The 16523-nt window shown below is 38.1% G+C and overlaps 1 protein-coding gene across 1 annotated transcript in view; it reads right to left on the minus strand.

The window, feature by feature from the left end:
• Nucleotides 1-16523, minus strand: part of PIEZO2 (piezo-type mechanosensitive ion channel component 2) — a gene marked incomplete at its 5' end in the record, with an annotated part of 67610 nt that overhangs the window by 26869 nt on the left and 24218 nt on the right. The window contains 6 exons of the mRNA XM_010295229.1: nucleotides 1952-2127; nucleotides 5161-5327; nucleotides 8619-8684; nucleotides 9527-9529; nucleotides 10541-10652; nucleotides 15237-15340. Of these exons, the coding sequence (XP_010293531.1) occupies nucleotides 1952-2127; nucleotides 5161-5327; nucleotides 8619-8684; nucleotides 9527-9529; nucleotides 10541-10652; nucleotides 15237-15340 (628 nt within the window). The remainder of the gene's footprint in view (nucleotides 1-1951; nucleotides 2128-5160; nucleotides 5328-8618; nucleotides 8685-9526; nucleotides 9530-10540; nucleotides 10653-15236; nucleotides 15341-16523) is intronic.

Raw genomic sequence — 16523 nt, forward strand, 5'->3', positions numbered from 1 at the left:
TTTAAAAAATTTCACATTTCTAAAATAGCTCTTAAGCACTTTTGTCATCCCAGGAAGAGACATGCAAGGGTACCCCGATAAACAGATGGCATTATCATTCAATCAACAGACTCATTTTTGCTTCCTCTAATTACAGGTCATTATGATTATAGTAGATGTGCACAATTTGTAAATACTCTTAGTGCAAGAATATTTGATTTTTCATTACCAGAAAGAGAATTTGAGATTAGAGAAATCAGTCATAATATTGCCTTTGCTATTCCTTTGTTGATAGGTCCTGTGACATCTTCTGAGGAAACGGAGATGACAGTAAGATGTGAAAGATTTAACTTTTTCTGTTGCAAAGCAGATTCACAGAATCATTGATTTCTCTGAGTTTGAAAAGATATTTTAAATGTGTAAATATGCTCAAAGCAGAGTGACAAATGGGTGGTTATTCTGAAAAAAAAAGACATTAAGTGGAGCTCAACACTGGATACTATCTCATTGAAGAGGCAGTAGTTACACATGAAAATGACAAGATTTGTCTTTCTTTTTTACAACTCATTTGGAAATGGGCTTCCCTGTGCTAACATGGTTGTATAATAATGATAACTTCTATCTATAGTAAACAGTGTGACCAAAAACTATTTAATGAAAGCAGGACTGGTACTACTATTCTTTCTTTAGGTGAGACTGAACTTTGTGGAGTTGAATTATGCCCTGCAGATATCCAAGTGGCTCCAAGTGAGCTGGTAATAGAATTTGGCTTTGCATTTTTCTCATGTCATCTGACTCCTGTAAAACTTTGAGACAAAACACAAAGGTGTTGCTTAGTTGGGTAGCTAGCCACCAAGAAAGATTTCCTCGGATTTGGTGTTTTTACTGGAGTGAACCTCTCAAAGGCCCGTGCTTCACCCTGGGGAGCACTTTGTGAATATTTTGTTGAAGCATAGTACTCACAGGCGCTTTCTTACACTTGCTTTTCAATAACATCAGAAAGGAAGACAACCCCTCGTTATTTTCAGTCTGCTAACATCTACCCATATGTCATTAGTAAAAGCTAAGCATAATTTACCGTACACAGAAGCTACAGAGTTTGCTGGGAGTATCAAACACAATATGATACTGCCACACTTCAGAGAAGAACAGGAGACAGGAGAATGCAATGGAATATGGACCAGCTGGATTTCCAAAGCCCTCCCTTCTCCCTGACATGTTGGGCAACTTCTGCAGTCTCTTAAAAGTCAAGAACACCAGGGACACGGTGGGAACAGGCTGCCTCTGGAAGAGAAGGAAGTGAATGTGTGTGCCTCTGTGTGCACGGAATGGCAGGAGCATGCAGTAGTTTTGGCAAGGGATTTGACAGCATCCGTCTTCAGAAAAGAATGAGGAAGGTGGTTTTCCTAAAATAGTATGGGTATTTGATTCACAAACTGTGTAGCTCTGCTGGACTGTAATCATAGCAGTTAGGAAATGAGTCTCTTCAGATGATCTTTGCCCTGAGTGTATGAGGGGGGATTTTGTTCTCTCAAATCCAGAATCTGGCTCAATGCAAAGCCTTTTTTGATTTGTGGGCAACAGACAACAATTTATTTTACAAAGACAAAATATTCACAATGAATGGTCATTCCCCAAACTCCACGCCCGAATTCCTAAAACAGCATGCCATAAACATCCTCAGCAGGCTCTTATTTTCCATTACTTTTTAAAAGATCAGAACCCCTGTCAATGACTCCTAATTCTAGGGGAAACAGAAAGCAGTGCAGTAGTTATGCAGTGGCAAGGGAGTTAAGCCAACACTATAAAGGAACAGTAACCTGTAGCAGAGTTTTCACTATTAAAATAGCATGGATAAATCAAAAAGAGGATTCAATATTGATTAGAAAGTTCATCAGTACTTAGACATTATCTAAAATTATGTCGACTGCATGATCCCTCTAACATTCACAAAATAAAATTAAATCAATACCTGGACATACTGTCACGAGAAGCTGCTGAATCTAAACTATCCATTCTTTCAGATGCTTTCAAACCAGAAGTTTGACCAGGATTTTTATCAATTGAGTCCAGTCCTGACTCCTTAGAAAGTTTCATCATGTGGTTCTGGTAATACATATGGATGCTCTCCCGTGTTGGAACATTTCCCTGTGGAAGAGAGTAGAGAGAGAGGTACATGGCAGCGGCGAGGCGTATTCTTTGAGTAACTGGTTTTTTCTGTCATTTGGAAAGGAACAGATTAAGGACTGTGCAAACAGCTTCCTCGTAAATAATAAACTTCCACTAGTAGTTCCTCTTCAGGCTGCAAGTCGGATTCTGACTTAAATTACCATGGCACAAAGCGCTGGGTTTTCAAGCAAAAGTGGAGCATTTTAAGTGATTTCAGGCTATATATAGCCAACAAAACTCTGCTGGGTGGACTGCTGATCATTCATCATGAAAATGAGGTGTGGGCTGGGACCATGACTCAACCTGTACTCTAGCAACTTTTGAGATACCTCTTTCAGATAGTTTCACTGACTCTAAGAACAAGAACAACCATACATCTTATTAGTGGTCAGTAGCAGATTTTTAAAATGGAAAAAAAAAAAAAGAAACAGGTCATGTACAACCTGATCTAGATTTTCATTAGTGCCCCAAAATAAGAATTTATTCATGAAGTATGGATGCAGTTGAAAAACCATGAAAAATACACTGAAGACCTTTACTCTTTCTCTGTGACTTGAAGATCAAGCAAGTTCATGAAAGGAACTGTCAACCCAGATCTGCGCAAAGAATCGAGTCTTTCTGGCTATGATATTGCAACCGGAATTCTAAAGGTGTGTTATAAGAATAAAACTGAGAATTTCATAGCCTGTTCTAAGGGAGAAACACATCCAACTCATTCCACTAGCCAGTTGCATTGACTTCAGAAGATACACTGAGAGAGAAGATTGCTATTCTTGAATCGTTTTTTTTCTGACCTGTAACAAAGCGTTATGCAAGGACTTTTTCCAGCTAAAATAATAAAAGTACTCTAAGACACTGCCCATATTCCCTTTACTAATATTATTAGTTACTAGTATTTCAACTCTGGTCCTCTGCACTGTCCCAAATCTAAAATTTTCAAAATCTGGAGTTTTGTCAAAAAAATCTTAAGAACAAAATCTGAAACTCAGGTTTTTAATTAAGTTTGTTTGTATACAGGCTGTGTTGCTTCTGCATTAATAAATGTTTGTGACATTATGACAGCCTACCTCTGAAATTATGGCACATGCTACGTTCTAGCTCGACTGTAGGTCTGGGATAAAGGACAAGAGCTGTGACAGCAAAAGTGCCCCACAACTGATGGAAGACTCAATTTCAAGTTCTTCTGTAGCTGGAGGAGAGACCAAAGGAACTTCATACATCAGGTTAACTGTCCCTGACTCCACATCAGACATAGAAACGTGTCACCATGATGGTTGCAGCAGGAGCCTCCTTTCTTGGGCAGCAATGACACCCACGAGGCTGCTACAGAGACTTGGGAATGTTATGGAGATATTGATGATTCTGATGTTCATGGGTACCAATATTTCACTGAAGAGGAGAGGAAGATCCTAGGAAAAAACCTGGAGTTTAAAGCTATTGACTGGGGAGGAAATTCTTTGAAGGGCCCCTAGTACCAGAAGATTTAGGATTGAAGCAGGATATATCAGCCTATACAAGGACATATGGCCTCTATTGTAATCAAAATAGCATCAGGCTGCTGGCAACATTAAATTTAAATAAATAAGTAAATAAATCTATTGGGAACAAAGAATTCTTCTGAGGAGAAGACTCCATGCAGATTTACACAATCAGGAATAGTAGGGCAAAATGGAATATACCTCTGATCTACAAGAGACCCCAAAATGATCAGGAAGTGGGTTTAAAATGAACAAGAGGAAGTACTCTTAAGCACACCATATGGAATGACACTACAGAACTCTGTATTGTAGGATCTTAATCCAACATTAAAAATGGGTTACAAAGAGACTAGCCGAACTCCAAGAATATCGATTTCTTGGTACTATTAAACATAATGATCCAGATGCAATTTCTGGTTTAGGGTGCCTTAAACCATCCATCGTCACAGGCTGGGACAATACTCCAGACGAGGATTTACTCTGAATACGCCGTGTTTCTTTTGCTCTGTTTTGTTGTGTTGTGTTGTTGGTTGGTTTTTTTTTAGACAATTTATTTATTTGCTACTGTTATTATTGCTTACTATTGGGCACCTTGGTGAAAATAGCAATAACTAATCACTAACGCTGAAGCAGCCTGCTCTTCGTGCTCGGTGCCTTCTGGCCAGGCTGGGTACAGATTCTCTCTGAGCAGGAAAGCCTGCCTCTCGAACCTCCTGGGGCCGTGGGCAGCCTGTTTATTGTGCCAGCAGACGTCCACAGTGGCTGGGTAACACGGGGCTTTATTAAGTTCAAGAGTACTAATGTGTTGTTGACCTTTTCATCCTATTTATCTCTGAGACAGTCTACAGCTCTTAACAAAAACTGGAAACAACTAAAAATGAGGCTTCTATGCCAGGTTTCCAGAAATAGTTGGGTAGCTAGTGACATATGTAAAAAAACCTGTGCTTAAAATGAGAGTTTTATCCAACTTCAGGGTATCACCTACTTGCATTTTGAGGATCCAAATACATTTCTAGTTACACTGTCAACATTAATCTTTGATAATAATGGGGTTTATTAATAGATAAATAGTTTGTGGAGGACCACATAGCTTTACTGCGAGTAAAGAAAATTATACCTATATGTTGTCAGTCACTTCCAAGGCAAGTTGGTCTACAAAAAGACTGAAATGTGCAGACTGAGGTGGTTTTTGAGCTGTTTAAAATGCCATGCCTTCTCCTCTCTACTTGAATCTATCCTGTCCCCTCAAAACCACACTTTATCACAGGAGTGTTTCAGCCAAATCCTTATGTCACCGCTCAAAGAATTATTTTTCCAATAATTTGTTTTGTGTCCAGATAATAAATCAAGTCATTTATTATTTATATATTTCTAAAACAGCAAGCAGTAAAAGAGTGCAGACCTATTTTTAAGATGCACATATAAGTGAGATTTTTATGATTTTTCTCCTTAACACAGTATCTGAAAAGACAACCTTTCATTTTTCACTGAGCTGGAAATGGCATTAGCAGACAAAAAAGACCAAAGGCGTTACCTTTTTAATCTCCCTGGTCAGCATACAGCGCTCGATTCTTAGCACAGTGGAGATATCGATGTGTTCTCTTGAGATGGAATTAAGCCAAGCCGTAAAACTGTCTAGTGTTGCCAGAAAAAGGACCCAAGTGAACTTCAAGATATTAAATATCCTCTTGATGATGTTATCTAAGGGAAAGGAAAAGCGACATAGAGAGTTAATGAACACAAATATCTTTCATTGTATTTCTGCTTGGAGTTAGATTCTTTTTTCCTTTATTGTCTAATAATAATAATCCAGGCTGCAAGACCCTGTCATAGTAAGGGATCCCTGAAGAAGCGTGGAGACCTTTTGGCTGTCTGGGCCATTTTCCTGCCTGTATGTCTAGGCTTATCATCTGGAATCCCTTTTCTACCCCGTAACTGCCTCGTCCTGCAATCACTAATCACAGAAGCAATCCCTGATTGCTGTATGCTGTATGCACAGGTCTGCGAAATGAAACCAGAAGATTTGGGCATCTCCCAAGAGCTATTCAGCATCCCCAGCTCCTGTGATCCCAGCAGCCGCTCAGCCAGAATGTTGAGCGGAACCCCTTACCTGTCTATTTACTTGCGCACCTCTCTCTCTGCACAGGGTTTGCCTTTTGTGCTTAAACCTCCCTGAGCTGAGTTTTAAAGTCTAACCTGCCTAAACAGTCTTTGAATCTCTCCCCATTTTCCAACCCCCTAAACACACCTCTCTGTATTCATTGTTTCCAAAGCCTGTCTTTTTTTAAATAGGCTGCACTGTGTCATCAGTGATCTCAGATCAACTATCATATAAATAATTTATAAAATGTTACTTTTGCACCATTTTGCAAAAACAGTACACCTTCGCATGAGTAGGGCTTTTGGGTTTATACCAACAATAGTACCTTTATTTTGTTCAACATGGCTGTCTCAATTAATTTCTCAATTCAGTAGTTCCATTAGTATTAGTAACTGCATTTCTCACCCAAAAAGCATCTCTTTCAGCCTATTTTTATTCCACTCACAAACATACGCACAACACTACAGTTCTTATATAGTGTTGCACAAATACTAAAAAATTTCTTTCCAACTAGCCAGTTCCAGAGCTAGTTTTCCATGCTAGGTTGCAAGTCCCAGAGCACTAGCTATAAAGATCAATTTTAGAGTAACCAGCCTAAGAAGTAACAGAAAATTGTCACTAATCTGCCGTGCGGGGACAGAATGTTTGAAGTAGATACCAAGGAGCCAACCTATGTGCCAAAGCACGATGCTTTCAACACCCTCACTTCTTAGGTGTGCCACAAGATGGCACGCAAAACTTTGTGCAGCGCACGTTCGCTCCTTACAAAGAATGCAACGGTGAAGTTCTAATAAAGCAAAAGACTTCCTACGGAGGAACATGCACGTGTCTCTGGGTGTGCAGGCAAGGGTGTATGCACATACGTGTGGAGAGCAACTAAGGAAAAATCTCATTAGTGGTACATTCTTGTAAAGTGGACGCCGAAATGGCAGTACCTACCATTTACCTGAGCAATGCCATGGAACTGCTCTGGTATTTCTGAACGTAAGAGCATTTAGCCCCTTTCACTTGGTCGTATAATTATTTCAATAATATTTTGCCCTTTTTTTCAGGCTTTTTCTATGTCACTTAGAATTGGAGATATTTTATGATTTATCTACTTAAATTTTGTTCACTCATATTTCAAGATGAAGGTCTTGAAGCTGAGGAAATCTTGCCATGGGAAATTAAATGTAAGGCTGTTTCTACTTCAAAGAGCATTAACTTCCTTTGAATTCCAGATAATATTAAGAATAGGTTAAAAGAAAACGTAACACTCATACGCAAAAATATACAACATATAAACGCTCTTTTTTAAGCCATACTCTTCCTCCGAAATATATAATTTCTGGTACTGACTTCAGGAGAATTGCAGCTCTCAGGTTAAAATTACCTTTATTATTGACCACCACTAGCATGCCATAGTCTCACCACAGTGCTTTGCCAAGCTCTTCCAGTCTAATCTGAGAGGTCATTTTTCTCTCTGGGTTGGAGGTGATTTAGTATACATTTTTAATGATGCTGTAGCTGTTCTGGCAGCTTTGCTGTTCTCCAAAACTTTAAAAAAATAATCTTTTGGGGATCGATTGCATCTAAACATCTTCAAAAAGGGAAACAAATATTTATTTTCTGCAGAGACTGTTGTTCTAACTTAAAGGGTCAAATGCAGAGAAGGCTCCTCTCTGCCTGAGAGCGTGAGACAGGATTTGATCTAAGGTTAATAATGATACTAATGCTTCATTAACAGTTACCATATAATTTTTCCAACCATCATCTTTAAGAAATTTTATGTAGGAATGGGCAAAGTATTTCAACAAAACTATAAAGCACCTTAAATTTACTATTTCCAACATAAATGAATCATAAACTTCCTTCTCTTGCCCTAACTCCCGTGTAGCACCAACAGTATTTCCCTAGAATGTGTTTCAGTGAATCCCTTCAGTGTTTTAACACAGGTAACTGCATTGCCAGTAAGTAACAAATAAAAAAGCCCCCAAAACCCCACGAAAAAAACCCTATAGCAGTGCAACTCATTTATTTGAGAACACTGCTCTTGTGGGAAAGAAATGACATCTCCCACATCCTTGTACCACCTTGTACCCTGTGACTCACTCAGGGATACAATTCTAAATGGAACTGTGGTAACCAATTTTAAACAGAGAAGAAAAATAGCTTTTGAAGAAAAGTCTCACTCAAGGTAAGCCATGACAAAGACTTACTTAAGAGAGGATTCTGTTTTCTTCCTTTACTCCAGTTAGAAACAAAGAGCCAAGCTTAGATTTATGATCTATTACACGTCTTTGTAGGAAAACTTTCAATATGGGCAAGATCTCGCAGACTGCTGGCATTTCTTCTGTTGTACAGAACATCCTTAAGTCTGATTATGAATGAGAATGGGTAAGATCAGGAAAATCCCATTTTTTTCAGAGGATATTATTGTACCTTGCTAAATGGGTGAATACCAGATAAAAGCATTATATTAACCTTGTCAAAACACACTGAAAAAAACACAAGGTCTTTGTGCTAATAACACTTCAGACATCCAAAATCAATGGAGATTTTAACACAAGGCTGTATGCAATCAGGACTGGAAGCTAAGCTTAGGTGTAAGTTGTTTTATAAGTAAAATATACAGCAAGTGATCAAGTTTGAGCCTGCAGATGTATTTACTGAAGTGTGCAGAGAATGAGTGCAGTAGCTAATAGTCCAGGAGTAGAAGTTCCTACGCTCAGGACTTGTAAATCTGGCAACTGAAAATCTGAAAGAAGTTAGGAAGTGCACAGGTTAGAGTGAATTTTGTGGCTTTCACCCAAACCTGGGACCACTGCAGCGCTGTCTCTGTGATACGCTGCTTACGCCACCAGTCACAACTGCATCGTAACAGCAGAGAAACCCTCTTTCTGCCTTCATACCTGGCCCGTCAGATTTCTTCTTGACAGGTTCCTCTTCACTGTCTTCACAGTCCGCATCAGTACCACCTGTTGAAAACAATGAGCGGAACAGCGAGCGTTACACCTATGGAAGTGCGGGTGTACATGCCATTCAAGCTAGAAAAGTTACAGCTACTAAGCAGTAGCGACTGGTTCCTCGCCTACCACTACAACAGAAAGTGCATTTCCATTTCTAAAGGGCTCAGGTGAGGGGACAACCCTGCCAGCGAAGGTGTTCATGGATGATCACCCCTCTCTTGTAATTTGCAGTGGCATTTCCTTAGTAGATAGGCTGCTGAGCAAGATCATCTGCTGGTGTAAACCCAGGCAATTTCTCAGTCACGCCGCTTCCACCCTCAGCAGCCTCACCTTCCGCCGGCTCACACTCGAGCTCCTTTCTTCAGCTTCTGCAAAGGGCAACCTGACCAGTGCTCTGATCTTCTCCTGCCTCTGACCCAGCAAGCCCAAATGAATTGAGTGAGACTTTCAGGTTGAAATGAAGCAGCAGAGTTGGTTTGAAACTACCATGAGCTTTGAAACTACCATGACTCTCTTTCTATCTACTACCCAATAACTGCAGCTGCAGCTTCAGGGGCAGCACTCCAACTATAAAGCTCCCTCTTTTTGATGGGTGAAGATGCCAAACAGAGGAAAAGTTTAAAATCAAAGAAAAAAATATTTCAGGCTGATTCAGCCTGAATGGACCCTCTTCTTCCTCATCTATACTGACCAGAAAAAGCTTACGAATTTCTGTGTTCTTTTCTTGTTTAAAAAAGGAGCAAAAGATGAAGAGTTATGAACCACTTATAAACTGATTTTTTTCAGAGGCATGAACGATTTTACAGTGCCAGTAAAACCCTATTAACATTTGTATGTTTTCCTTTTGCTACCTGCTGAATTAACTGTAAATTTAGGGGTTCATGGATATCCGGGTTCCTCAGTGAGTATAGCATGGGAAGTGAAAAACATTTCTTGATATTCTTCCCCATGTATCAACTCAAGCTTCTTTAGGAAACAATACAGAAATGTGGCAAAAAGAAATAAAATGTGGCTATTTAATTGATTTTTTTTTACAGATCCACTTGAACTACAGGTCTTCAGGAAGTTCTTCATGAAATACTTCTTAAACACAAAACATAAGTCTGTCCCATGCAAAGCTCTCCCTAGGAATACATGTGAATTTATCACCACAATGAGACACTTTGAGCAACCCTAGAAAAATCTGGAGAGTAAGAAATCTTTTTATGAGGTGAGGGAGTGAAAGGGTAATGTCCTTGCTCTGCCTGATTCTGGCCAACACCTGGCATTTACACTCCCATATTCTGGAGAAATGCTGTTAATTACCAGGTTATTGGCTTTATAAAGTTATGCCTTTACAGGGTTATAGCTTTCTCTTGCAAGTACTCTACTTCCACAAATGTTTTCATATAGCTGATGTTTTCCGCAATGTGTTGAGTCTTCCTATCTTGCAAAAGTTCTGGCCATGTGTCTTGCAACTCCATGGAAAACATGTATATCCCCTCTTCTCCTTTATCTCCCCCAGTGTGCGTTGCATAGAACGAAAGCGAGGTGTTGGAGTCACCATCACCGGAGGCGTTCAAAAAATGTGTGGACATGGCACTTCAAGACATGGTTTAGTGGGCATGGTGGTGTTGGGTTGATGGTTGGACTTGATGATCTTACGGGTCTTTTCCAACCTTAATAATTTTGTGATTTTGTGAAAGGACATAGCTATGGCTGGCCTTGCCATGAGCTGCGGCAGGGAGAGACAGCCAGCCAAAGGCAAACTCATTTTTCCAGTTCCTAGCCAGAACTGAGAGTCCTCTAAAACTCAGCTGCCTTTCACTACTAGGAACAACAGGCAGTCTAGTTAACTTTTTTTTTAAATACAGATGTCTACCTACCATCCACAGATACTTTTCGCCTTCTCTTCTCCTCTTTCCCAAAACTTTTCTTCTCTTTGCGCCTCTGTCGTAACGCTGTTTTAGGGTCAGTAATCCAGGCCTGATAAACAAACTGGAAGGAACAAACTCATTTATTTCAAGGTTTTTCATGTTTTGAGAGTAAGCCATAGAATAACCCATAAGCATGACTATACAGTTTGAGTAAAGGCATTCAGATCTGCAGGGGTAAGGAAATATTTTGAATCCCAAACCAAACACCTCTCCTGCAGATCTGCTGAGTTTTCATGTGCTATTTTTGCAAGCATAAAACCAAATGTGAAAACACTTGTGGGTGAACCAAGTTTCATTAGAACCCACAAAAATTCATGCTCTGAACTTTGGGAATTAATACTCTGTTGTGCATATGGGCTACTTCACCTGAATCTCTCATTTTAATTCTGTATTTCTACTTTACCATCTTACAGGCAAGATGCAGAGTAATGGCAACTTTAAGAGGAATTACTGCAGTCAACTAAAGCATCAAAAGATGTAGTGATATCTCAGTACAGGTATTTGTGCTTGTACGTTTTTCATACTTTAGGTACTTCTTTTCCTCTCTGCAGATCCCCATGGGACAAGTACAGATTTGCTATCTATGCACAGTCCCAAACCTGACAGTCAGGAATTCCTCAAATTTCATCCTGATTTTGACAATGGCTGTGTGTGTTGCTTCAGATAAGTCACTTAGGAATCCTTCTGCTACTGTTCTTCCAGTTGTAAAATGAAGACAGTAATACTTACCTATCAAGGGGATTTTAAGGGGCCAAATCCTGCTCACAGCACTCACTCAGATCAACAGTCTGTTGACCCGTATGACTACATGAAGCATGGAATTGGCCCAAAATATTTATGAATGCTATAGCAGTGGAATAAAAAAAAAAGTAAAAAAAAAAAGTTACCCAAAAGTAACTTTTTGAATAGTTCTGCTCAAGCTGTGAAGGAAGGTTACAGGAAAAAAAGCTGTAACACTCATATCTTTTTTCCCTATATGACATAAAATGTGAATAACAGAAACTGAAGTAACTATATCTTCTCCACAACTCTTTAGGACAAAAGATGTTCTTCTGTTAATTTTATGGTTTTCATTGTAAAATGGTAATCATCCTCAACTGGCACTGCATTGTCTTCTACTTCTAAGCAACACAAGCTGGTAACAGAGACAGGGCAGGGAAGCACACAGATGCAGGCATGAGAGTGAAAATTAAGCACAGTAATAAAACAGCTCTATTAATTCACAAGACAAACATGCAGACAATGACGACAACAACACACGTGTATCTCAGTGAAGCTGGAATTGCCCCCCACAGGGCAGAATGGTAAAATTTCTATTTGTTTTATTTATGTTTTTAAAATTTGCGTACACAAAATCCTTTGGGGCATTAAAAGCAATTTTTAAAAACTGTCAAACTGACTTTAAATTAATTTAAAAGAAAAAAAAAAACTTTGTTAAGTTTTGTGAACATCTACAACAATGGAGAGGAAATTATTTTGGTAGCATTGCTAAGAAGGTCCTCTTCCAAATCTCTCAAGGTCTGTACATTTATTTTCATATGTCTGACTTGTTCAAAACAAGCACCACATGAGAAAATGTGTGGGATCAGAGGCACTGGTTTCTCTTTGCTTTGCAATAGGTGTTTTCTAATGAAGGTCATCTGGGGGAATGGAGGTACGTAAGTGAACTAATACCATATTACTTAGTGAAAGTCAGAAGCTGTCAACATCTACTGTTGAACAGTTAGCTGAGAAACTGTACTCTAGCCACAGTCAGAGTGTGAATAAAGAAATTAGAGGTAAAAGGCTGACTTGGAAGAGGGTAGAAGATTAGAATGAAGAAAGGGCATCTGATTAATAAATTTAATGTAACTAGTTAAGCTAAGCAGTGAATATTTTAAGAGCTGACTGGGTGCGTACATATGTATTACTTTAGGTTTTTACCACTGAACAAATTTTAGATGCAGTATCTTTTAGGCTTTGGAGCTGGTACGCTCAATTTGTAATGCTCACTCCATACAAATATCATGTTACATATACAGAGTGTAAAATGATATACAGTGCTCAAAGGTAGGAAATACTAAATGTATTCAAGGGCAACAAGAGAGAAGATGAACAAATCTTTTTTATGATGATGAAGGCCAGAAAAGTAGAGAGCTAAAAAGGCATTTGGAGCAGACTGTGTGTTTTACAAAGCTTTTACCAGCTTTCTGAGATCAATTACCACGGTGTCCATAAAATACATGCAACTTGACGTGACCGCTTTGTATAACAGTATAAGAAGAAAATGAGAATTTGGGTCTGCATTTTCTCTCCAGGGCTGCACTTAAAAAAAGATAGACCACTTTTCTTGTGTCTGGACCACTCCAAAAGTATGAAATGTATTGCATCTACTAGGAATGAAGCTTTGGCTGTCATTATTTTGTTAAAACATTCATATCAGAGGAAAAATGCAGACAAGGACAGAGGTATACATTACATCAGGAACTATGGGATGGGTCACATACTGAGCACTCGCAAAATATCAAGTACCTTTGCTGCTTTGATTAAATACTGAAGAATAGTTTTGGGTAGTTTAATGACAGACTTGGGCAAGGCTAAAATGGCTGAAGCAAATTTCCCAATAGCTCTCTACAAAGAAGGACAAAGCAAGAGCAATTAGTAGAAAACAAGAAAGTATTAATAAAAAGTATCTACTGAATTACTGTATCTAGATTATTCAGAACAAATTTACATTCATCGACTCAAATATGAAAAAAGATCTTTGACTTTCACAATAAAATTTCAAGAAGATGATTCTTAACTGCCTGCATTCTCTAATAAGTAAAACCTCCAAGTTAACCCTTGAAGTGACTATTGCACACAATTTACACTAATTAAGAAGAGTTCTTTAGCAGCCTCTACAACAAACAAGGTCACTTTGCTAGTATTTTTAAGAAGACCATGTGAATGTTGATGGAAGGTGAATAAGGTACGATGACCAAAAGGTGAACAAGCTTTTCATAAACAAAAACAAATTTCTGTTCTATACAACTCCTCTCCTACATAAAGCGATCCAACATCTTCATGTTGCACATATTGCAGAACTGGCCACATGTACAGAATGTCTGACCAGAATTTTGAAATAAAGACCAGATCCTCCATCCTCAGATTAATAGTTTCAGGACTGAGCTTTAAAAAATAAGACCGAATTAACAAAAAAAGCCCAAAACCCAGAGTAAATGAAAGAATGTGATTAGCTTCTGACCTCAAGTTTAGAACTCTAAAATCTCAGTGCTTGGCACCAGCACATCTGAACTAAATTCTTTCATCTTTTTTTAAAAAAACCAGCAGAAACAAGAATGCAAACTTTCCTCTGTACCTGCATGAAAACCAGAAAGAAAAATGACCTAGAAATTCGTGATCCATTTTTATGGTCCAAGGCGAGTTAAATGCAAAATATAGAAAAAAAATCAGTGTAAACAGTAGAAAAGAAAACTTACTTATCACATTATTTTTCATCCAGATTTGTTTTGCCTTTTTAAGGTCAGGAAAAAATCTTTCCATGTCATTACAAATTAACAGGCAGTTTAACAAATGTAATCAGTTGGGAAGGTAATGTAAGTATATAAACTAAAGGCACACCGTATCAATGAATTAAGTAAAATATTTCTTGTAATTCAGTAATGTCATCTGGGAAGCTTTGTTTGAAAGCTATTGACATAAGGAATAGAAGAGCATGGAGGCAGTTTCTTGCTCTTGCTTGGACTGGGCTTTCAGTAATGCACCAGTTCTGCAGTGACGTGGGCTTGCATCTGGATGGGAATGCTCATCTGCAAAATGCTACCTGTTTGCCTAAGCTTTCAAAGTTACGGACCTGAAAAAGTTCTATGGTACTTCTGAAAATTCTTCAACAAGTAAAACTTTAATCTTATGAAGATTAAAGCAATCCTATAGGCATGAGTATTTCACTAACTTCTTCACCCAAGTTCTTCATTTAAGTCAGTGGATTCAATACCTGGTATTGTCTAACAGCAACCAGTCTATATGTAGGAACCCAGTTACGAGACTTCAGCTATCTTTTTAACATTACAATATCTTCTTACTTCAACACAGTCTGTCACTTAAAATACAACCTATTAATTAACATTATCCTGAAAAAGAAAAGGAGAGAAAGTGATGTGGTTTTCTTTTGTAATTTTAAATGTTAAGCTCTTTATAACCCAAGGATATACTTCTCTGGCCCACTAGGATCAATAATAATTGGGTTTTTTTTTTAAGTATGCATTCTCTTCCATGAAAAGTCACTTATTTTTGAGATAATTTCTTCATGGGATGATAACATCTATTCAAAACCAGAAAACCACTGAAGCATTGTACAGCAGCACCAGAGGCAAGTCAGCTTTCTCATTTGTCTTTTTTGCAACGCAGAAAAAATAAAGCTCAGATTCTTAACCTTTGGTTTTGTATTTTTGTTTTCCTTAGGCATAAGTGATTGAAGATATGATTTCACTATAGTTCCTGTAGGAATTTGTCAAACTTGCATTTTAAATTGGCAAGAAATTTCATTTCCAATACTTTTCAGGTCTACTTTAGATGTACTGGCTGCTTTAACGTATGTGCCTCTGCCATGAGAAGCCTACATTTTTTCCAGATGTCAACTAGAAAGCAAATTACCATAAAGTACCTGAAATGCAGATTTTTTTCGAGGCTCTTCCTCTTCTTTTTTCTCTTCTTCCTCTTCCTCTTCACTATCCGTCTCAAACAAATAATAATTTCCACTTCTGACCACTAAGTGAAACAAAATATTTTATTTTTCTGAAAAATTCTATTCTCAACTGCCTCAAGACCTATGAACAGCCAGCCAGTCATTTAAAAATTCATAACCAGAAGAGGTGAAAACAGAGAAGAAGCAAGAGATGAAAAGGTCTCAGGCAATTTATTTTATATTAGTCGGGAATACTTTGGGCATGAATGAGAACTATATAAGAAGTAAGGAAAACATCACCATGAGAAGAAAACGTAAAGAAAAACCTTGAAGTATATCAAGTTACTAGGTTACATTTTTTAGAAAAAATAGCAATTAATTCTAAATTAATTGGGAACTGATGGTTATTTGAAGGAGTAAAAAAGAGCCCAGCAGATAAGTAATTTAATTTACATGAACAGTACCACTGGACAAAAAATACAGAACTTCTCTTTAAAATGCTGAGGCATTCTTTAAACTATGGAATGGGATGGTATTAGTTAATGCTTTCTTCAGACATTTAAGCTTTGATGAGGTAATGGAAAACCTTGGTTTGTTTAAAACAAATCACTTGGATTCTATTAACATGATCGCAAATGAGTTTCAATTTTTTGCCCATGGATTCAGAAAGATTCTGAAACCTTCATACAGTAAAGATGCACAGTGAATAAGCTAGGCCTTATATCCTTGAACAGAAGCAATGTTTTTATTTCTCAGGTGGTAACAGGCCTACATGAATGAACGAACAAGGAAAACAAAAGAAATTAAAAAATAAGGGAATGAGCAAGAGAAAAATCAAAACCACAGCATTACATTCAGCAGTGAAAACTGGTAAATAATTTCCACATTTAAGATGAAATATTTAAGGGAACAGTTACTTAGATGAATTGTCACACAATCTGGATATATGGAGCAATACATATTTATACTGAAAATTTATATTTAACCCTCATTATAGGTTTCTGGGAAATTAACAAGTGCTTTAATTCAATCATACCTTGAATTCTACACAGATCGTCTGTGCACTGATGACCACACATAACTATCGCAGAAATCTCAGGGTAAGCACACCGTGAAATTTGCCAGAACTCTATTGGATCATAACTTCAGCATCTAGAGCTCCCTCACAGAGGGAATTTTGTGCCTCGTGTGCCTAGTTATGACTTTTAAGATCAATGATCGCCCCGCAGAGGGACGGAGAGTCCACTTCAGCGGTTCTAATTGCTG

Source organism: Phaethon lepturus, unplaced genomic scaffold (assembly GCF_000687285.1).
Source record: "Phaethon lepturus isolate BGI_N335 unplaced genomic scaffold, ASM68728v1 scaffold12529, whole genome shotgun sequence".
Taxonomy (NCBI): Eukaryota; Metazoa; Chordata; class Aves; order Phaethontiformes; family Phaethontidae; genus Phaethon; species Phaethon lepturus.